This window comes from Vanellus vanellus (genome assembly GCF_965231255.1).
Source record: "Vanellus vanellus genome assembly, chromosome: 6".
In the NCBI taxonomy this organism is placed as follows: Eukaryota; Metazoa; Chordata; class Aves; order Charadriiformes; family Charadriidae; genus Vanellus; species Vanellus vanellus.
The window spans coordinates 13,030,791-13,053,328 of record NC_138911.1 but is presented as its reverse complement, the minus strand read 5'-3'; the positions used below and the strand labels follow the sequence as shown (position 1 = coordinate 13,053,328).

At 42.6% G+C, this 22,538-nt stretch overlaps 1 protein-coding gene across 1 annotated transcript in view; it reads right to left on the bottom strand.

The window, feature by feature from the left end:
- DENND2B (DENN domain containing 2B) overlaps positions 1 to 22,538 on the bottom strand; it is a 72,070-nt gene that overhangs the window by 30,832 nt on the left and 18,700 nt on the right. Inside the window, exons 4-10 of the mRNA XM_082485496.1 lie at positions 20,307 to 20,522; positions 17,360 to 17,456; positions 16,391 to 16,435; positions 13,215 to 13,399; positions 12,466 to 12,575; positions 10,282 to 10,351; positions 673 to 750 (exon numbers count right to left, since the gene is read on the bottom strand). Coding sequence (XP_082341622.1) covers positions 673 to 750; positions 10,282 to 10,351; positions 12,466 to 12,575; positions 13,215 to 13,399; positions 16,391 to 16,435; positions 17,360 to 17,456; positions 20,307 to 20,522 — 801 coding nt within the window. The remainder of the gene's footprint in view (positions 1 to 672; positions 751 to 10,281; positions 10,352 to 12,465; positions 12,576 to 13,214; positions 13,400 to 16,390; positions 16,436 to 17,359; positions 17,457 to 20,306; positions 20,523 to 22,538) is intronic.

Genomic DNA, 22,538 nt, shown 5'->3' with positions numbered 1-22,538 from the left:
AATTTTAATAACCTTTTGCCTTACAAAAGAAGAATTCTTATGGCTCTGGAGCTGACTGGCAGTTAACTGTTTCTATGGCTATTCAGTCTCTCAGTTTAGCTGTAATGCCCTGCTTATTGTCTTGAAGCTCTTGTGTAAAGAAATGTATTACCTAGGTAAATCACATCAGCATATGGTGCAACTTTGGATTCATTAATGTGGAGGCCAATTAAAAGATTATCCATGCTTTCCTAGCCTCCTAAGGATAAAAAAAAATATGTCAATAGAGTTAAGCATATAGAATTCACTTATCAAATAATCTTTTTTCTTAACCGCATCATTCCGTGGGGTATTGGAGTAAAAGTGGTACTGGCCCATCATTCAAACTGTGGATGCCAAGAATTACAGCTCAGCACAGAGCAGCTTTAGAAAACAATGGAAAAAACTTCAGTCAGCCAGATCGTACAGACACCCAGATGTTTTTTGAATCAAGTTCTGCCTCAGTCACAGAAGTAATAAAACATTCTTTGATGAACCCAATAATAGGGATGGAATATCCAAACCAGCAACTGTAAAATACAGTTATCTCCCATCAAAGGAAGAAATTCTTCTCGTCTGGTTCATAGCTGCAGATGTGTCTCAGTAAACAATCAAATTAAAAAGCAATATTGAAAAGAAAAAAAGTCTTCTTACCTTGGAAAATAAGTCAAAGCACCCCAGCCGGCTGATGACACAATAAACTTCAGGTAGGCGTGGACCTTTTCCACTTGGCTGATAACAGTAAAAAGGAGATTGAAATTACATATTAATTTGGAGGCATAAAGAAATACACTTCTCTCTCCGATCACACAGTTACCCATCATGTGACATCTTTCACTATCCGTTTCTCCATCAAAAGAGCTACTCTTGGAAAAGCATCATATTTCTTCCATAAGATAGGAAACTAAAAAGCATAAATAGTGCTTATCCACTTTGGAAATCACAGCGCATTGGAGCTGTATTCCCATATCGCTCCAGCTTGCAGCCATAAAAGCACATTTAACTATGACTGTAACTCATGCCTGTGCTATCACTGTCCTCTGCTCCTGCCACAGCACGAGGAGTGGGGCCACCCCGGGACTGTGTGCTGGGAGATGAGAACTACAATGCTAAGGGAGGTTATGATGGCTTTAGTTCCCCTCTCACTCCATGATGTTCAAAGAGAGCTCAACTTACAGAAAGCAAGCTCAGAGACCTAAACAAATGCAAGCTGCACAAGCTAAATCATTAAGTTCCTCAGATTAATGCATGAAACTCTTAAATAACTGAAACAGTGGCAACTATGAATCAATGACGCACATCCTCCCCACTCTCCAAAAAAAAAAAAACAACAAACCCAACCCATAAAGACCGTCTTCTGTAACCATCCTATTGAAGATATTTCCTAGAGAAGCAAATGGTTTAAATTGGCATGACAATTGTGTATTCCCTCAGCATACTGACAGGACTCTGCAACCCTGCCTATACCACTGCAGGGAAAGGCCCGTCAGCACCGTGTGTGAAGAAGGGTGCAATCACTGGCTGGATTCTCCTTACGTACTACAAAAGAAGTAGAATTAGGCCAATGCTGAGCACTTCAGGAAAACCATCCTCACTGGCAAGGTCCTCAGAGCAGAGAGCTGATCTGCTTGTGTCCTGCGTGTGTACAATGCGCACAGATGGCAGTGACATTCATGAATAGCAGCTTCCCACTGTATTTTTAATAAGCTGCAATGCAGCATTCCAGTTTTGTGTAGTTGCAACTGATTTTCACCAGATCAGCAGGTACACACTTCCTAGGGGGTGTTATTTTAACAAGGTAGCTTGTTAACTTCAGATGCAGCCACACGTAGTCCCAAGACACAATGCAATGAAGTCCTGGTGCTGCCTCGTCCAGGAGCTACATCCATCACAGCACAGAACAGCTGCAGGTATGCTAGCAAAGCCCAGTACCCCAGCAGCAAAAAGCTGAGACGAGGGTGTGAGACAATAGGTGAGGTTGCCTCCTTCCTTGCATCTCGTGAAGTCAGCTGCGCTTGTACCACATGGAGTGAAAAGTGGCTGTAAAGGAATCACTTGGCATCACTTAGCCTCTTTACGCAGACCTACATTCTTGATATGCAGCAGTGACAGAATCACCTCTAATAACAACCCTGTGATAAAGGAGCTCAGTCACTGTTTCCATCAGCTTCTGCCCACTTGTACATTTAGCCAATCTCTGTATCCACATCGAAGGTGAGTATATTTGTATCTTTGTCTCATCATTAGACTCTGCTGATACAGTGATCAACTTCCTCATGGTGTGTTTGACATTTACATGCCACACTAATGTCAATCAAGAGAAACTGAGGGGTAGCTGTGCTTTTTAAATCTGAATATTGCAATCCAGTCTTGGACAGTCAGCAGGTGCCTGCCTGTTAGAATAAAGACCACAAAAAAATACCAAAGCTAAGTGAATACAGATGAGTCTATTTCTGGATGCAAACCTGCTCAATACACGTCACATCTCTGAAAAAGCAGAGCCCTTTTTGTCCATATTAGGTATAAAACCCTTTCTAAAGGCACTGAGTGATTATATCAAGCATGTGGGATTTTGGTTAAAATCATTGTGTCAAATCTGCAGGAATGCCGAATCCATGCCAGGAGCCTTGGATAGCTCCCAACCAAGAGCTGTCTCGCTGAGTGCCAGTAAAAACATCACATTCCTGGGTCATCTATAAGACCAGAAACAATAACTGCTTAGCGCTTACTCAAAGATTCTCCTCTCAAACATCTTAAAGGCTACGTGTAGCTGGGATTCTTCCCTCCTTGCACTCACCATCCTTTTCTGTTATTTCAGAGACTTTTTCCTACAAACAGCACAGCCTCCCAGATGCATACAAATCATCTGTAAGAGGTGGCAAGCAAAAGACTCGGGCAGAGCCTTTCTGACGGGCAGGACTTCTCAAATTTCTGACACTGGCAACTCTTCACATAACCTCCTCTCTCAGCCATTACTTTACACTTCAAAGATGGATCTAAAACTGCTCATTGTGCTTTAGTTTGCCTCTTTCCCAGAAAAACATCATATGGGACATGACACTCCTCCCTTCTCTGCCTGGACACATCTCTCTTCGCTAGGGGAGACTTGAGCATTGTGTCTGGCCAATAGTACTGATTTAACCTCCTCTCTTCCCAGAAGAGAGCGTTTCCAAGTTGCAGGTTGTGCTCTGCTAGGTAGCTACAAAGCTTTGGAGTCATGTCCTCCAAGGGTCACTCTTCCACACAATGAATAGGTCCAGTTCAGGGAAGCTGTATGGTAAAGTAGCACAGCTAAGAGGTATCTGAGTGACTCTGTGTTGATGCGCTGCACTCCTCCTGGAAGAGGAGGGATGGAGGGGGTGATGTTTTGGTTTTGATTTGTTTTCAATTTGTTTTCATGGAGTCCGGGATATTTTCAGCCTTAGTCCAGTATCACAAATGAAAATACTAATGAGTTTTGTTGATAACGAGACAGTTTCCCAAGAGGATGAACATAAACTGACAAGAACTTGGCTACAAGCTGGAGGAGCTGAGATCTGCATCAGGGCTGCTCTGCAAGTGGCTCAGGATAGTCTTTTTTATAGTGAGTTTAATCTGAAGTTTACTGACTAAAGCCCACTCCAAAACCTGCTTTGGCAGGAGAAATAGGAGGCTTTTGCTCCAAGAAATAAGCTTGCCATTTTTCTCTTTCAAATCACACCTCCCTGTCCATGTGCTTGAAATCTAGGGGAGTCTTCAGAGATCTCCTCCCAGTCTGGCATAGCACTGAGAGTCTCTCACATACTGCATGCGCCTGCTTTCAAAGCAAGACAGGCTGTCCCTGCAGCGTGCATACTCATCAGCCATTCAGACACATAACTCAGTGGTTTGGGTTTTTTAAGATACTGGGGAGGCCGTGGGGTGCCAGGAAAGCTCCTGGTTTCACAGCCACGGAAATAACTGGGGAACGCTAGTCCCAGCCCGTTGACATCAGAGGAATCAAAGCAGTGGGGACCAAACACAAGATTTTTTCCTCCTGCACTTCTCCTCCCAGCTTCTCCCATCTACCTGAAGATATACTGTGTGGAAAGGAAAGGCAACAAAACCAGACTTACGAAACACCAAAAAAAGAGAAACACGCACCATAGTCCTACCTGCCATCTCAAAGAAGCAGGAATGCAGCAAGAAACAGACTAGTGTCAACCTGAAGACTCCAGAAGGGCTGTGCTCCTTCCTCCCCAAAATGGGATAGGACACCTCACCTGAGGTCTTGTAAATAATTCCCCAGAGAGGATTATTAGGAAAACCAGAGGAAGCAGTAAGGGCTGCCCCAATGCCAGGTGAAAAGGAACCATCACAAATGCACAGCAGCAGCTGAGTCGTCTGAAGAGAACGGCCTTTGCAAACCACGTGCATTAACTTTGCATAAGCCCCTCATACCCTGGGCTCCCTTTGAGACCAGAACTGTAGATGTTTCAATTGCAATTAGCTGTAAGTAAAGCAATGAACATATCACAGAGACAGTACTTAAAAATATTTAACTCTAAATGACAATGCAAATGCCGTTTTCACACACAGAGTGTGTAATGTCTATTCCCATCTGCAGGAGAGTGAAAAGGACACTATTGTAATCCTACCTGGCTCTAGGACTGCCTTGATCTTGGGAAAATGAAAGATGCAGATTCAATCCAAAGCTTAAATAGGGAAACACGGTATTCCTGAATAACCTCCCAGCACGTTTCTCCTGCTCAGTTATATTAGAGCCACACACAAGCTGATGGAGTGTGTAGCTTGAATGGATGACATCAAGAGGATGGAGGAGATGCCTCCCATGAACATTTTTCTGCATATACTAAATAAGGCTTGGCAGTTTCAGAAAGAGACATGCTGAAAACCCAGCCTCTTTCTTGGGAAGACTGCTGTTTTGTTGTTGGCTTAATTTAAAGAATGACAGACCTACAAATACAGAGACTGAAAAGTAGGTTTGCAGAAATCAGGTTATTGTGTCATATCAGACCACCACACTCTTAAGCCTAATGCAATCACACCCTCATGGCCACACAAGCCCTAGCTTCACCAGGAAGTCAACCTATCCAGCAACAGAGATGTTCCTTAATGGTGTCAGGAATCAGAACAATTCAGATGTTGAGAGTCTAAAATGAATATGTCAGTCACAAGCCAACTTCTGTGGCAGCTCAATTCCTTGTTAGGGCCAATCCAAATTCAGACCATGAGAAAACTGTGGGTGTTTTAAATTCAAAAGCAAGTCTTCCTGTTATATGTGAAACATCAACTTTTAATGCCAAAGCACCCAATGTGCACAGGGCTGTCAAAGGTACTTGGGGGCTGGCAGGATGGAGGGAAGCAGGCAATGGGAAGAAAAGGTTTTCCAGTGAGCTTTTTTCAGTCCCATAAACATTAGTCTGCATCCCACAACAGTTGTTTTCACAGTGTAATGAATTCCCCTCTGCAAGCTTTCATCTTATTTCTGCAAGAACAAAGTTACCAGCCAAGAAATCCTGACATTGTCAGGCTTTCTGCTCTGAGAACTGGGTCTGCTCAGATGTCTGCCTTATACGACAGAAATGTGTGCCTTCTACTGTTCCCATGAACCAACTGCAGCAACGAACTGCAGGACATTGTTTTGAGGATGCAGTATCTTATGCTCTAGTATCACCACACTAGTTAGAACTAGCACCCCTCAGCATCCTCAGCAACTCCCATGGCAGTAAAGCCCAAGATGCTTGTGAAGATCCCATAAAACAGCATCTTACATGCTATGACTGTCCCTGGGGACAGGGGCTGGCACAGCTGTAGATCCCAGCCATAAGGTCACTGAGAGCCCAGGCTGCCGAGGAGCTGCACTGGATCCTCCAAGCATCTCCCGAAAGATATAGGCCTGGTGTCCCTCTGGCTGTCTACACCCTTTTTCTTGGCTGCAGAGACCATTCATGGCCTCCCAGTAAGGAAAGTTTTGCACATTTTCCAGTACTGGTTGGTCTTGCAGCTGAGGCTCTGTCAGCAGAAACCCACTGAGAAGGTCCCTGCGTTCACCACTGTGATACTTGAGTGTTATCCACAGCTATCCACTGTGCTCTTACTGGGCACAAGACTATGGGCCTGCACAAATAGAGAACAGCTAAGACTTCAGTCACACCCTTTAGAAAGCAATTTTTTAACATATTAAATCAAGGCAATTAGTAAAATGAAATTATACACTACACCAAATTAGAAATCTGTATTTTACAAGGTACACTCAGATTCATGTTACAGCAGCTTCACCTCTGTTCCTTCCCCAGCGTGTGCTCCTGCTCTTCCTGTGCTCCTGCTCTCCCTTCTGCCCCTACCCCGGTGGCTGCACCTTAGCACGAGGGGCAGTGCAATGTCCTCTGGAGACAGCCATGACCCACTGGGTGAGACTGAGCCATCAGCAGGAACTGCTCAAATCATCTTTGCTGCTGACGTGCATATTGCAGAGCCACATCCCAAGAACAGCTCTAGAAAAGAGCCCAGCAAGTTGATGGATTAATTAGCATGGAAAAGAAAGTTAACTTAATTTGAGTTATTTTAAAAAATGTCTTATTTGCATTAAAATGGCATAGTCATGAGAGTTAATATCTCTACTATATATTGGCCCATTTCCTTTTGTATGAAGATGCATACTTCTTACATTAAGTCACTAGGAAAGCTGTTACACGATTGCCTTGGAGGTATCCAGATGTAACTGGAAAACTTCATGCTATCTATGGAAGTGCAGATTGTTTGCTGTGGTACAATAGGTTACATTCCATTCTAATCCTGTTCCAAAATGAAACAAAACAATATAAATACATTTAAGGGGGATACTGTACAGGATTTGTAGTACAAACAGAACGTAATTGTCACTGTGTCCCTTAAGATAGTTTTGGCAGGGTTTTAGCACACACACCCCCAAAAAAAGAGGACCTGGACAAATCTGCAATCTGAAGGCAGAAAAGAAAAAATGGAACAGTTTGTTCATATCACAACATGCCAAAGGAGAACAAGGCTGACAAAAAGCAATTGTTTCATAAAAAAAAAGGAATCGTACCACCAACATCTGCAGAAGACACAGATAGCCATCCCCCATGGGATCAGGCTGGTTGGCCCCACCAGCCATGGAGCCTGCTCCCGAGGACTGCCAAACGTTCTAGAAGGTGTGAGACACCTCTCGCTGGGTATTGCAAGACCATCCCTCGCCAGGACAGCTGGTGAGTGTTTTCTAAGGAATTAGCCTCACAGCAGTTGGCTAGTCTTGAAGCAGTGCAGTTTATAATGATTTTAGGGGTTTCTTATGGTTCTATATTATACAGCATGGCCCCACCGTTCTCTTATGTAATATTTGCCAAAAACTGCATGTAGTTCCTTAATTATGGTTATTGCATTTGACAGAACTTGTGGGTCAGAACTATGACTAATCGGAGGAGATGCTGTGCACTCCTGGACATCAGAGTCACCCTGATTGAAGCTTTCAGAAACTGCTCGGGAAATTCGACCCCCAAATATAAAAATCTGCTTTAGAGCCCAAGCCTCTGGCATATAAACAGTGCCTGCAGTACTTCCCTGCTCCTTGTTGCCTGTACAAACTCTGTGTTGGCATATGTAAAATAATAAAGTATACATGTGAGAGTAATTAGAAATATCACACTGAGGTACACATCAGTGAGGCTGTCCCACCCATGCACGGACATTTGCAGGGGACAAGAAATTGTTATGCTCTGTAAGCACATCTGAACCCTATGGAGAAGGCACTTCAGGTAACAACCCCAGTTCCACCATTTCTCCCAGCAAGACAGAAAGAGGTTACTTTTGCCATTTTCCCTGATAGAGAAATGTTGAGATGTTTCTCTGCAGCATCCAAAATCCTCTTTCTTTCTTTCTAAGCCCCAGACTGTGCCAGATTTGCTCTCAGAAGGCACGTCAGGATTTTCCCCGGAAAGGAACAAGCTGGTAAAGTACCTTGGTATCACTCCACTTTCCTCTGTTGGGTAGGCTGCACCATTGACAGGAGACACGTCAGCTTCTGCATGTCAGATTTTGGAACCAGATGAAACATCCTGAATTAAGTGATACCCCAGGGCAGCAGCAGATCAGCTTTATAACTGGCTTTATAATTATTAGATAGATTTAGCAAGACAGTAGTTATTTTTCCCTTTTTTTAAATTATTTTTTGCTATACGGTTGATTGATTTTTGCCATAGCCAATGGAGGATACAAACGATCTCCAATACTGTCTCAAAACACCATTTATATAAAAGTGTGTAGTACTGACTTAATTCTGTTCCTGGTATTTCCTACTATGCTAACCTATCTTCTGCACCGGCTGAAAGTCAGTGGCCTATTTTTATGTTGCCTGTAATACAGGGTGGATTTCACTGACCCTTAAGTGAGTAAAAAAACCCCACATTGACAAACTAATTCAACATTCCCATGAATACATCTTTTTTATTGTGGCTGATTATTTCAGTCTCAGCCTGATGCAGGATTAACTGTTTTACATTTCACAAATATAAGCTCTGTGCATGATTCCAAACTTGTTAACATTCCCAAAAATATAAAAGTCATAAACCACCTTTACCTGGCAGACTGAAAACATTCCATAATTTAATTCTAGCTAACATTTTCTGAGGCTTTGTTATTTTTTCCAAATACACCTTATTATTTTAAAGGACAACACATAAAAAAAGTAATTGGATTGTGCTGCTGCCCTACATCGTTACGCTTGCTTACACCAGCAAGGATACCTTCTAGGTGCTCCACTTGTTTATCTCTGAATTACCCCCTGACCAGCCCTAGATTTACTGCAACACAAGCCTTCATTGACGTTTCTTTTCCACTTATAAACCTTGTTGTGGCCCACGCTTACATGCTGTGTTACACAGAGTAAGCAAGTCTCTGTGATGCTACCTATGGCAAATACCGCCCACAGAATTGATAAACAAGTTTTCTGCTATGTTAGTTTAAACAAAACTTCTTACAAATAGAGGAACCACACACAGCAATACCTCCCAGACAGAGCATCTGCTGTCTGCACGACAGGGAGCTTTGCCATAAACAAAGAGCAGGGTAAGAACAGGGTACAGGCAGCATGCAGGGTGCTGTTCTAATGACAGCAAGTTGCTCTGTCTACTGGAAGCCACCGAAAGGTACTGAAGGCAGAAGCTCCCTGCTTGGAAAGATGAGAAATCATGCCAGAGAGGGAATAAAGGGGAAACTGCCAGTGTCCCTTTCTCTCAGATAGGGGGTACCTGTTTAAAAGTCTGCAATGCTGCTGCAGACATTAATTTTGCACAGAGTACACAAAATGCTCCTGCAGCATCCAACATCCATATAAGCTCTCCGACCAAGTATAGGCAACTGTCATGTGAACAGCCATGGCTCCCCACCTAGTCACTCACAACCAGCTCCAAACCTATCCAGGAGGTGATGTATACAGGCTAGTGCAGGAACAATCAACTGCTTTATGCTTTGCTGCCATCCAGTCAGGTCTGCAGGATGGACAGCAAAATCCCTGTTTGCACTGTGCTTCACCTGCCTTAATACACTTTGCAAGCCTTTGTGCAGTTTTTTCCTCCCTGCCCTGACACACGCACACACACACACTGCCATGCTCTCAATTTATCAGGTAACCAGTGATTTTCCAAGTGATGAGAAAAAAAACTATCTGGTAGGCTGAGTCAGTTCCTCACACCACCAGTTGGCCACCCCTGGCCATGAAGACTAAAAAGGAGCCTGAGAACCTAGACTTCCTGGCACTGGCGCCAGCTTATTGCATGGTCCTATGTAAACGGTGATGGTGGCACACTCTCTACCATTGTTGCCCTCCTGCTCGACAGGGTGGCTTATTTACCTACATCACAGACCTGCTGCAGACTGAGTAGGCAGTGCTGGCAGAGTAGTTTGGAGATGTAAGCAGCTGTCCAAAAGATAAACGCTACTCACAAATGTTTAGAAATTCCACATTTGCCTTTGTTTGCAGTGTTGTAGTATTTCTGATTCTGCTTGAAAGTGCATAATATAAAGAATTTTACTTGTAAGTGCTCACTTACAAGAAACTTCCCACATTCTTATGAATTTCCTGCAAGACTTGGGATCTATTTGATTGAGACAGCCATTACAAATTATTTTACCTGAGCTCCCTACATCTATAAATTTCAGAGTAACTGTGGTTTTTTTAAACCATGAAAGACACCCTCAAAGATCAGACTATGGTTTTGACATAGTTTAACAGAATTCTACATTTTGAGATGAAGGTCATGTACTTACCAGCAGCCTCCTGCAATAACCAAACCGCCGGCTCCCATCTTCCCCAGTCAGCATGAAAGAGAAGGTCTCACTAGAACAAAATAAATTGCCCAGATCTTACTATCAGAACTACATCATAGCTATGAGGTAGGTCAGTTAGAAAGGGATATTGCCTTATCCAGTGAGAGATTCTACCCACTGGAGGATCTTCTCTCCCTCTGCCCATCATCTGGACATACTCTGTAGACAAATTTTGTCAGCAGTAGAGCAAAAATATCTGCACGGTTGTGGATAACGATCTTATTATAAGAGATGGGTGCTGAATTTCAGTGACATGGCAGAAGGAACACAAGAATCAGATTTTGAGGGCAGTATTCAAATGCTGTATCTCCCTTACCTTTTAGTTAGATCCTGTCTTTGGACTGTGCTTTGATCTTAAAGGAAGAACCTTAGATATTCTCTAAGAGTAGAGAAATCATTTTCTAATCCAGAGACAACACAGATTTCCAAAATCCAGCTCATTTTATGTCCTTGTCTAGGATAAGTATCATTTGTGACAGAAAAGTAAAACAACAGCTTAAGGCTATAATTACAGCACAGGTAAAGGGACGGGTCTGTGAATTTGTGCCTGGACAGAAGTACTCCTGACTGCTTTGCAAGTTTTAAATGGCATTATATAAAACTCTTTCTTTGTGCTGGAATGCACTGTATATGGGAGGGATATCTTGTTTCACAAGTGTGGGCTTATGAAAGGTCTGTCTAGGAGAGCAACAGCTGAAGAGGTGACATGCTGTGTAGGCAGGGCTGTGTGCTTCTCATACCAATGTTGTCTGCTTCTGCTTCAGTGTTTTCAAAAAATCACTATTCAGGTGCTTCCAAATACTGAATAATACAGCCAAGCAACACAGAATATAACATGGTTATGTTGCATGTGCCATACATAAGCCAATAAAAAGTTCCATACATATTCTTGGCTACAGTAATTCCTACAGGTGAATGCTAGTTCCTCGTCATCGTTCAAAGTCCCTCTAGACAGACTCTGAACAGGTCTTACTCCATTTACACACATCTCAGACCATGCATTTTAAAAGGCCATCTCATATTCTAGGGGAATATGGGGAGACCCCATCTGGAGTACTGCATCCAGCTCTGGAGTCCTCAGTACAAGAAAGACACAGACCTGTTGGAGTGGGTCCAGAGGAGGGCCACAAAAATGATCAGAAGGATGGAACACTTCTATGAGGACAGGCTGAGAGAGTTGGGGTTGTTTGTTAAGGCTGGAGAAAAGAAGGCTCTGAGGAGACCTTATTGTGGCCTTTCAGTACTTAAAGGGGGCTTCTAAGAAAGTTGGGGACAGACTTTTTAGTAGGACCTGTAGCGATAAGACAAGGGGAAGGGATTGTGGATGTCCCATGCCTGGAAACATTCAAGGACAAGCTGGACGGGGCTTTGAGCAACCTGAATTAGTTGAAGATATCCCTGCTCATTGCAGAGGGGTTGGACTAGATGACCTTTAAAGGTCCCTTCCAACCCAAACCATTCTATAATTCTATCCCTCCTGCCTATTCTGCTACTTCTACACCTTCAGATCAACAGGTTCTGACATATCGGTGAAGGGAAAAAAAAAAAAGAAAGAAGATTGATTTTTTGAGGTTTCTTTTGAATGACAAAGAAAATGCAAGCCTGGGTCTCCCTTGCCTTTCCCTTCTCCTGTAGTCATTCATCTACAAGGGAAGGAAGATAGGGGTCTTCTGCTGGCATAGAGCTCAGCTCTGAAAAAGTCCTCAGAACAGTATTGCTTTGAGCCAAATTAAGAGGTGACCTGCAACGTCAGACAAACATTCTGGGGTAAATGACTAGGACAGGTGATGGGCAGGGTTCTGTCCTTTTTAAGTTTTATTTTAAATGTTTCCATTTATGCTTTTGGGTTTAGCACTGAGAGGAACCTTCAAACCTCTTCCCCTCAGCCACACAGGCCTGTGAGGCAGGCAAAATAGGGAAAAATAATACAGAACTTAAAAAAAAAAAAAAAAAAACAACAAACAAAACAAACAAAGAAACCCCCAACAATTAAATACAGCTGCTTGAGCCTGAAGTGGCCAAGACTCAAACTGCTACTTCCTTAATTGGGCATCTGCAAGCCTGTGGCTGGTCTAGATGCACTCCATCAGCACCATGCAGCAGAGGAGCACTGGGGGAGCTTACCTGTTGTATTCAGAGACAGGGAGCCAGTCTTTGGCATCAGGAAAGCAGAACTGAGGGATAGCCTTCAGCCGCTCCTCTGCTTCACGCATTTGCTTGGTTGGTCTTTCTAGCTGCAGGGGAGAAAATTGAGGTTCAGTCAGTTACTGTTAGTGCCAGCTTTGCAGCACCTCTCAGGAGGAGGAGTTGCTAATGAGCTCTGAAAAGCAAGGGCCTATCAGTTTGTTCTTCATTTGTGCTTGGCAGAGCGAGGCATAACCCCAGGACAGGATTATAGATGCTAGTACAGTAGAAATAATCACTGCTGTTTTGTTTGTTTTTTTTTTTTAATTGCCCAAAACTCCCTTGTTGCACAATGGCCACTTAAAACATAGTCCTAACTCAAATTCCTTTCTGCTGCAAGAGCACAAGAGAAATGCTATAGATTAGCAAAAGTCTTTCCATTGACTTCAGTGAGTTCTGGAACAAATCCTAATATAGCCAAAATGAGTTAAAAGTGAAATATTTAGAAATTGAATTTAAACACAGTCTTTAAAGCACCTACCATCAGGCCAAACTGGAAAAGATAAATTTGTAAACAGGGAAAGCTTTTGTTCACCTTCTCTATGCCCTTCGCTTTGTAACAGATTGCTTTGGAAAAATTATGAAAGCTGAGTGATTAACTCCATTTAAAAAATAGATTTCTATCAACATTCCCACTTATTCACTTTATAAATCTTAGCATGAACTGTACATAAGAATTTTTATTTTACCTTGGGAAACTGATATGTCACTTCTGGGAGGTAAGTGTTTTTAGAGGGCTTCTTTTTCAGTGACACTACCACAAAATACTCAAATAACTCCCGTTCCTGCCATTCAATCAGCTCCAGTTCCAGGGTTCGATAACTTGGAGCCCTCTTCAGCATTGACTGGATGTGTACAAGACGCTGGGTATGAGCTAGCATTTAAAAAAAAAAAAAAGAAAAGAGAAGAAAAAAAAAAGGAGAGAGATTGTTAGTTGGGACTGTAATGTGTATGGGTAAGCCACAGTCATTCACAACGGACTTTCAGTTTGCCAGTGTATTATTCCAAGCACATTCTCCTTTCAAAGGCAAACCTTCATACTGTAGTCTTCCTCGCTAATTACACCCATAAATAAAAACCGTCTCCGAGTATTGAAGTGATGCAACAATAAGTCGCTGAAGTAATTTGCAGTTCATAACTTTTACCCCTGCTTTTTCTTTGCAATAAAACTAGATTATAAGCCGTTATGTGGCTATGCAAATGCACTAGGGTCTCCAGAGTGATACATCACAGGCCTGAATCAGACTTGGTTTACATTGGTGAAAAACAGCTCTGTGACCTGTTTCTACGTAGCACAGCTTTATGCTAATGTCGTGGTTTGGCCTCAGCCAGCAACAAAAAACACGCAGCCGCTTGCTCGACTCCCACAGCCGTGGGAAAAATCGGCAGAAAAAGGTAAAACTCGTGGGTTGAAATAGCGTAATTTAACAGGACGGCCAAAGGGTAGAAGAAAGAAAAACAATAACACCGATAAAGGAGTATAAGAACGCGATAACAGTACCACCGCGCAGCGCACCGACCGGACGCGCACCGACCGGACGCGCACCGACCGGACGCGCACCGACCGGACGCGCACCGACCGGACGCGCACCGACCGGACGCGCACCGACCGGACGCGCACCGACCGGACGCGCACCGCCGCAGCCCGCCCCCGAGTGGCGACTGCCCCCCTCTCCCCGGCTAGCTCCTCTTATAGCTGGGCATGAGCCACGTGGTATGGAATACCTGCCTCCCCTGCCGGCTCCTTGGGGAAATTAACCCCATCCTTGCTGGAACCAGGACAGCTAAGAACCAATGAAGGTGTATTTTCTCCTCTACAGCACAGGCATAGTCCATACAAGCCATGGAAAGATGTCGGGGGAAGGGGGAAGGGGGAAGGGGGAAGGGGGAAGGGGGAAGGGGGAAGGGGGAAGGGGGAAGGGGGAAGGGGGAAGGGGGAAGGGGGAAGGGGGAAGGGGGAAGGGGGAAGGGGGAAGGGGGAAGGGGGAAGGGGGAAGGGAAGGGAAGGGAAGGGAAGGGAAGGGAAGGGAAGGGAAGGGAAGGGAAGGGAAGGGAAGGGAAGGGAAGGGGTGTGAATTGCCTCCTGTGGGTTTGTTTTGTTTGTGCCAATTTGATTGAGTGGCAATCTTAGATTCATGGTCACATCCAGTCCTGATTCAAAGATATGCCTTGATCCAGTGACTTGTCACTAGACGTCTATGGTGGACTAACAAGTAACATCATTATCAGTTGTGGTAGACCAATAAATGAAAACAGATAAGTAAAAACAGTTTCCTGCATGCTCTTTCCCACCTCTTCACACCAGGATCTCTGTGTAATGGCAAATCAATTATTAGCAGCACATGTCAGTCCCTTAAGGCTATGTTCACTGATGCTGCCCACAGTTTGTAAAAGGCAGACTGTCCCTTGTGATAGGGAAATAAGATGTCACAAGCACTTGATCACAGCAGTAATTAATTGACAGAAAGAAAGGGAAACCCCTTGATGACCAGCTGTCATACAACTGGTTCAACAACACAAAAATAAAAATGTGTTTTGATAAAGCACTTGGGTCTTGGTGTGACTGCACAACTAGGGAAGCTAAATCCCAGAACATAACCCGCCTTGTCCTGCCTTGAGATATCCCCCCGCTGCCGGCCAGTGCTTTGTATTTGTGAGAGGTGAGGCCAAAGAGCCCACCCAACCCCAACAGATGGGGACCCAGTGGATCCTGTCATGTTACACGTGACAAGTGGATCTTTGGCTCAGGATGCCCTGAGAGCATCAATGTAAATACAAGGTCATGCAGAAACAGTCAGTTAGAGAGCCATCAGAATGAAGATCCTCCATTCCACAACAATGGGGGGAAAAGCTTCCCAGTTTCCAGTGAAATAAGAATATCCTCCCAATAACAAGAGAGAAGCCAGGCCCTTTCTGTCTTCTTTTATGGGCTATGAGCAAAAGCATATATTTTTTTGACACAAAGAGAAACAGAACTGAAAGTTCTTTTGAGCTGGTACCTGTCTACAAAGGAGCAATGAGTCTTTTTCCACACATCACTGTACAATGTTGCATACAGCTTATTTTGGGTGGTCTGACCACCACCTATCTGGAACAAATCTTTTTCCCTAAGACAATTTTTTCCAGCAAGGTTTCCTGCATGAACAGTAAGCAGGTGACATCTGCAATAGATAGACACAAATTCTTGCTCCTTATCTTACAACCACAGCTTCACACTCTTGGTTTTTTTTTTTTTTTCCTCTCACTTACTAACAACATGATAGACTTTTAGTAATAAAATTGATTGTTGCTGCCTTCAAGTTTTTATAGTTCTCTGTGTATCAGGACTCTTGAAATTTACTGGCCTGGCTCAAGCGGGGTTTGTGCAGGTGCTGTGCACTGATAAAAAAATTTCTACAATTTGGAGACTGCAGACCTATAAAAGCATATAAGAACCACTACGCTGGATCAGACCCAGAATCTTGCCTGCAGCAGCAGCTAGCACTAAACACTTAAAGCAGTGTATGAATAAGAAGAGAGCATATTTATCCAATCTCATCCCTCTAAGTTTGCACCCAGTAGTCAGTCTGGAAAACATCAGCATCTGTGAAGTGGCTGACAAAGCAATTCTATCAAAGATCCTGTTCTTCATTATATCACACAGTTGCCAAATCCTTGTTAGATCCTCACAGCTCATTTTGTCCTTGCTTTCCACATTCATGCTCCTGTGTTGGAAACTTTGTGAGCTCTGCAGTAATGGAGTTAGCATAGTTTAGGAAGGAAAATACAGGCCACAGACAGGAACAACGTGCAGTAGCAGGAGAATGTAGGCTGATAAGGTCTGGGACAGTGGCTGACTTGAAGTTAATGCAGGCTGATCCCTTACCTTTAAATCTGTCATCTGAGTCACTCTCACTCTCACTGTTCTCATCTGCAGAGGAGACAGAGGGATCATTTAATACAAAACCAAACCAAACATAAACTTGGTTTACTGTGGTGAAGCTGGGAAAAATGATATCTCATGCAGGGCCTTGTGATCCACGCATGCTCTTCTCCTCAGTTTTAAAGCATTTTGAAATAAACAGTTTGAATGACTCCTTAGATTGTGTTTTCCTTGGATTAAGTTTCAATTTTGCTTGAGAATAAGAGCTTCATTTTGATGAAAGTGCAAAATCCATTCTCCATCATAGCAATTGCTTGCACTGAACCCCCAACTATGCTAAGCTACAGAGGTAAACGTGCCATTTGGAAAATGGATTGTAACCCTTCTACTTCTTTTTCAGACTTTATTTTTGGGGGAGAAAAGTTAGGCAGCACTTGAGAAGCCAGAGTAAGCTTTATGAGTTTTGTCTGCCTGGGCAACATTTTCATTCACCAGAATTCACCAAGCTGAGTGAGTGTAACATGCAAAAGTCACCTTCTGACATGTACTCGCATTAAAGCTCTATTGTACTCCTACTACAAAAATGGCCTGAACTTCTTTTTGGCCCCTGCTTTTCCAGAAGCAGTCTGAAGCACAGTATGAGTTATAGTCACATGCCAGAAAAAAGCATTAATGAATTACAAGGTCAAAACTGTGAATTTTGGACAAAACTTACAGAGGCAAATTACTCAAAAAGTGAATGAGAGAAGAAGCTGGGTAAGTCTAGCTGATCATGGGATTAATAGGCTAAACAATGCTGAGAGTCTCATTTATTTTTAGCTCATCTCCATTTTCTCCTCTTGCAGTTATCATTCTTTGTAGAAGAAAGTTCTAAACAAAGTAGAGCCCAAGGTAGATGTGGAGGAAAGAAGGGAATCTGTTAATCCTGTAATATTCAAATGGATTTACTGAACCGTGATGCTTGTGTCATACCTCGTAGGGACGCCGTCTCAATATTGGACATTGAAAGCTTCTTCAATCGTTTTTTTCCTCTTTTTGCACTGTAGATGGAATTGATTCTTTGGACAAGCTGCAAAATAAGAAAATGAGGAATCAGTAAGACCAAACACTTTTCTGCCAGGAGACTTTTAACTAATCTATCCAAACAAAGACTTTGACCATGGATGATAGGCCAGCTGAACCCCCCAAAACCTTTACTATTTCAAATGGGTTTTCTTATCTCTCTTATTTTGAATCCCATTTGTTTGAATCTCACTCCTTTACCTATGGATATATATTTTAAAAAACAATTAAATAACTTAGAAACCCAAATCCCATTTTCAAAAATCCCATAGACATTTGCAATAAAAGCACAATGGGTCTGAGGGTTCAAAGGTAGCTGTTATCCTCCACCACCTCTCTCTCTCTGCTGTTGTTTCTCTCTTCAGTTGCATTGTCTAAGTAACAGTAATCCATTAGCCATATCCAACTTTGTCAAACTCTTATGGACCTTAAGATCATATTCTTATTTTGAATATAAGAGTAACATGTGTGTTAGCACCTCTCTGAACTGAGATTTTAGTGTGTTCAAATAAGCACAGAAGGAGACGGCCCTAACTTTTTAAAGCCTTTTCAGGTAGAGTGAACTAGCTGCTCTGGAGCTATATCATATCAGCTAAGGATCTGGCCCATACAGACTTCTCCTCCCTCCCTCTTCCAATTCATGCTGTACTTACCTTACTTCAGAGGTGCTGTATCTACTTTCTCTAATCTTATCTACAAAGTATTTTTAAGTTAGCTACTAGTGCTGGCTTTAGCTGGCTTTAACCAGCACTAGCCAGAATTTTAATTCCTAGTAACAATATTTCTGACTTCCCTTAGGAGGCCTAAGGCAGATAATAACTGTCCATCCAAAAAAATCTGAGATGATGGAAAATATTAATGAGATAACTTGTGTTTCATTCCTTCAACAAGAGGTTCTGTTTACTAAGAATGTGCAACTAAACAGAATATTATCACTTCTGGAGAGTCATAAATACGTAGCAATTAATCATCATAATGTTGTATCAGTCAAGAATAGTAAATTTCATTCCATAGCAACTTTACTGATAGAACTATAATACAATTTGCAAAAGCTGGTTTACCTCAGCTTGCAGAGAGAAATAAACTCAGTGAGACAAACTAATTTGCCATAGACACAGTAGAAAGTCAGTAACAGAGCACAGACTGGAACAAAAACTCATGCAACCCCTCCAACAGAGGGAGAGGATCTGTCCCAGAACAGGCAGTTTGAGGTGTTAAAATCCTTGCTTGTTCTCCCACTTGACTCAGTATTAGGGATTTTTCCTCTACATGCTGACTGAGCCACATGCAACCCACCAGCGAGGCTCAGCTGGAACTTATCTGCTTGCGGCTGTGCGCCTGGCTCTGGCTGCTGAGAATCTACACAGCACCACGGCAGAGCCAGCAGGATGAAAACCTGCCCAGCTCGAGCACGTGTGCTGGCCCAGAAACTCCTGCACATAAGCACTAGACAAGGCATCAGGAACCAGGAGTGAAGGGCCTTCTGGGTTTTTTCACTCCCCTCGCTGTGCTGCTTGGCACTTTGCTTCAGCTACTTCACCGGGGTAAAACAGCTACACTGTGGTGAAGAAAGCCCAGATGTTTAAAGCACTTAGATATTGCTTCACAAAGCATCACTGGGGGTGGTACAGAACAGGAGTGTCTCAGGTTCAAGTTTTTACCTCTAATAACTGACATTTTCTCAATAAAAAAACTGAGATTCTGCAGTAATATGTGATTCTAGGAGCTGGAGTGGTCAGAAATAGAAATTATCATGAGATTTATGATAAAACTATGAACATTTATATGCTGAAAACATAATTTCGTATAAGGAGAATGATTGTCCCTTATATTAAAAAATAAAAAAGTTGGCTACAAAACTAACAACTAAACTTTCCAAGTTCTATTCAAAACCAAATAGTAAGCTACTTTGTAAGTTACTCTGTAACTTCCTTCACAGACGTACACTCATTACTGCAGTTAAATAGTATATTCCAAGACAGTAAAACTATAGTAAATATTAAGGACATAGGATTAATTTGCTCCTTTTTGTTTGTTTCCTGCTTAGACAGAATTTCAGACTAATTGACAGGAACATAAAAATCTCCCTCTACTCACAGTATTTACAGCCATATACTTTAAAATATGGTCTCTAATAAGAACAGGAAAGAGCTGAATATACAGTAAAAATCAACTTTTTCCACAAGCCAAAAATAAACATATTGGCAGTTCTCCCTAGCTCTGTTGCTATTGTACTAGAAAAGGTTTGATGTGGGTTTTTTTGTTGTTTGGTGGCTTGTGTCTTTTCACATCACATTTTGAATTGGAAAACTCCTTGAAAAATGGAAAATTATTTTTTACTTCAAATCCATCAAGAGAACAGGGTTATCAGGATGGGGTAGGTTGCGAGTAAATGAACGAAAACATATAAGGCCAATAATAGTTATTTTCCTGAGACCAGTAAACAAATGGTGTGGGGAAAAAACACTTCAGAAGCTGCTGCGTTATAAATACTAATTACTTGGCCATCACCCATTCAAAATCAAAGTTAGGTACACAACAATGCTCTGGCCCATAGAGCTTAAGGAAAAGTGTGGAAAACAGAATTGGCTTAAAATCAACTCGTTGCAAAGGTGGCATACTCTCAGACCAGGGCAGTTACCTGCTTCTAGGGAAGGGATTTTCACAGTACAGCTGTATGTAAAAATGGAGTATGTCTTGGCTGACATAATGAGGGTTACTGTTTCTCTTTTGATCTCAGTTTTCCTTTAGGATACAAAAAGAGCTTTCAGTCATGACTAAAGGCTGGATAGGAATTTGCAAGCTCTTGCAGACAGGTGACCTATCCTCAGCATAACCCTGATCACCCTGCCAGTACCTTTGGAATCCTCCTGGCCCGCCGTGTAGACAGCAGCTCACTTGTGGTACTCAGGCTGTCCTCATTGAGGCTGGAAGGGGAGGAGGCAATGCCAAGCTGAGCCAGCAGCAGCATGTCATCATGGCTGTGCCGCTTGGGCAGCCGTGGTAAGCGGTGGCTCTTCCTTTCTGACCAGTTCCCGATGCGCAGAGACTGGCTGCTGGGCTTCGAAGGTAGCTGCAGGAATAAGAACAGCTTGAGCTCTTCCCTTCCTCAGCAACACTTAGTGAAAAGCAGCTCTTTGTGAGTCAGTGGTGGCTACACAGGAACATCACACCAGGTGAGCCACTGCTCTGCAGGGTATGTGTGAAGAGAAGGTTTAAGGTCAAAATGAAGAGACAGGGGTCAATATCTAAGACTTTAAAGTTCAAAGAAAACAACAGGACTTTTGGCTTTGGTGCATTTCTGTGCACCCACATCACATCAACTCTATGAGCCTTCAAACCTAACTTAAAGGCTTGGCTGACATCAGAACACTGACCCAACGGACCTGATCTGTCTCTTTTACTTGCAGAAGTGAAAATCAAGTGCAATTACATTGAAGTTGCTATTTTATCCTAGAGAAAGAAAGTAGAAAATCAGGCTTGCTGTATTTCTATGGTGTTAAGATGTTTTAAGATCTGCCAATGTGCACAGATATGGTTACAGCCTTGTCCTGCATTTGCAAAGAATTCCCTTTAAAACACGAAACTGTTATCATTGCAGGGGGAAGGGAAAATCTCACTGACAGGATTAAGCACCAAGTAACAGCTGTCTTTAAAAAAACAGGGCTCTTTCGGAGTAGTCCTTTGCACAGCTCTGGTCACCTCTCAGGAAGGTTAATCGTCAGGCTGGCAAGGCCAGATCCCTGCCTTCTCCCAAACACAAACACTGTAAGAAGCTGAACCAGCATGCCTAGAAGAAAGTAACATTATGTCAACCAGCTGTCAATTGGTATTTGCTGTTATTCTATTAGCCATAATATTAGCTAAAAACCTTCAGTACTAAATGTCCCTTTTGTTCTACTTGGAGGGCTTAGCTATTACAGCACCATTCTCTCTGGGATTAAGCATAGATGTTTCTGTATGCACGGGTTTTGCAGCACAAACACAATGTAATCAATAAAACATTATTTTTATCTCTGATGATTTCGAAAACTGAAAATAACGAATGGGAAAGGAGAAGACTCAGTGAGATTCAAAATGACCACAAGCCAGTGTTTCTGAAGTCTCTGCTTACCACAGGTTAGCATGCCAGGAAAATCTGCAGCAGTCTATACTTTAACGAAAGAAATTCTTTTTGGAGATGATTGTTGAAAGTCTGCTGACCTTCTGATCTCTTCCATCTTGTTTATCATCATCCATGACTGAAAAGTCATGTTGCTAATCCAGCTATGTTGCTATGCTGGAAAAACTGGGTGATAAATCGTTGCCAAAACTGCCATTCTTCAGAAAATTGAGACTTTTCTATTTCTGGTCATTGGAGAATTACCCAGGCTCATACTTGACCTGCTCTTAGTGTCTCTTTGCTTTATATATCAGCACAATGACAGCACAATTATGGCAGGATTGACTCCTGGCCGGAAAGTCCTGGCAGCATTTCAAAAAGAAGCTACCAGAGTAAAGATAGCCCTGTTGCAAAGATACTAGAGATTATTTATTTACTGAGCAACTTTACAGAAGTCATTTTAATCTATATATTCTTTGGTCACCCTGTGTAAAACAGAGAACAATGGACGGTATCTTACTATGGACCTATACAGTTCCTACGCTAATGGTACACCCTGTTGGATCCTCTAGATGCTACACAATTCCTGTTAACACACACAGAGCCCAAAATAATTGTTATGCTCAGCCTCTCACTACGAGGTTATCTTCATGGCTGCAGTTTCTGTTTCTCCTTACACTGCCTGATTACTATCTTCCATGGGTTCCCTGAAAACACTTGTTTGCTGACACCACTCCTGTTTTACAAATTATGTGCTAGATGCATACTAAGAATCCTGGTGATGCTTTTTGCATCTCTTGGGCTGTGATGCTCACATGCACACAAATAAGTGAAAGAAAATGTATTCAGTTTTGTTCTAGGTCTCCTTACAAGAGAATTTTCTGTTGATTCAGAAAAAAAAAAATTAGCTCCTTTAAAACATGTTTTGAATCTCAAAATTAAGTATGTGAAGAAATCTATATTTTTCCTTATGAACACAATGATCCC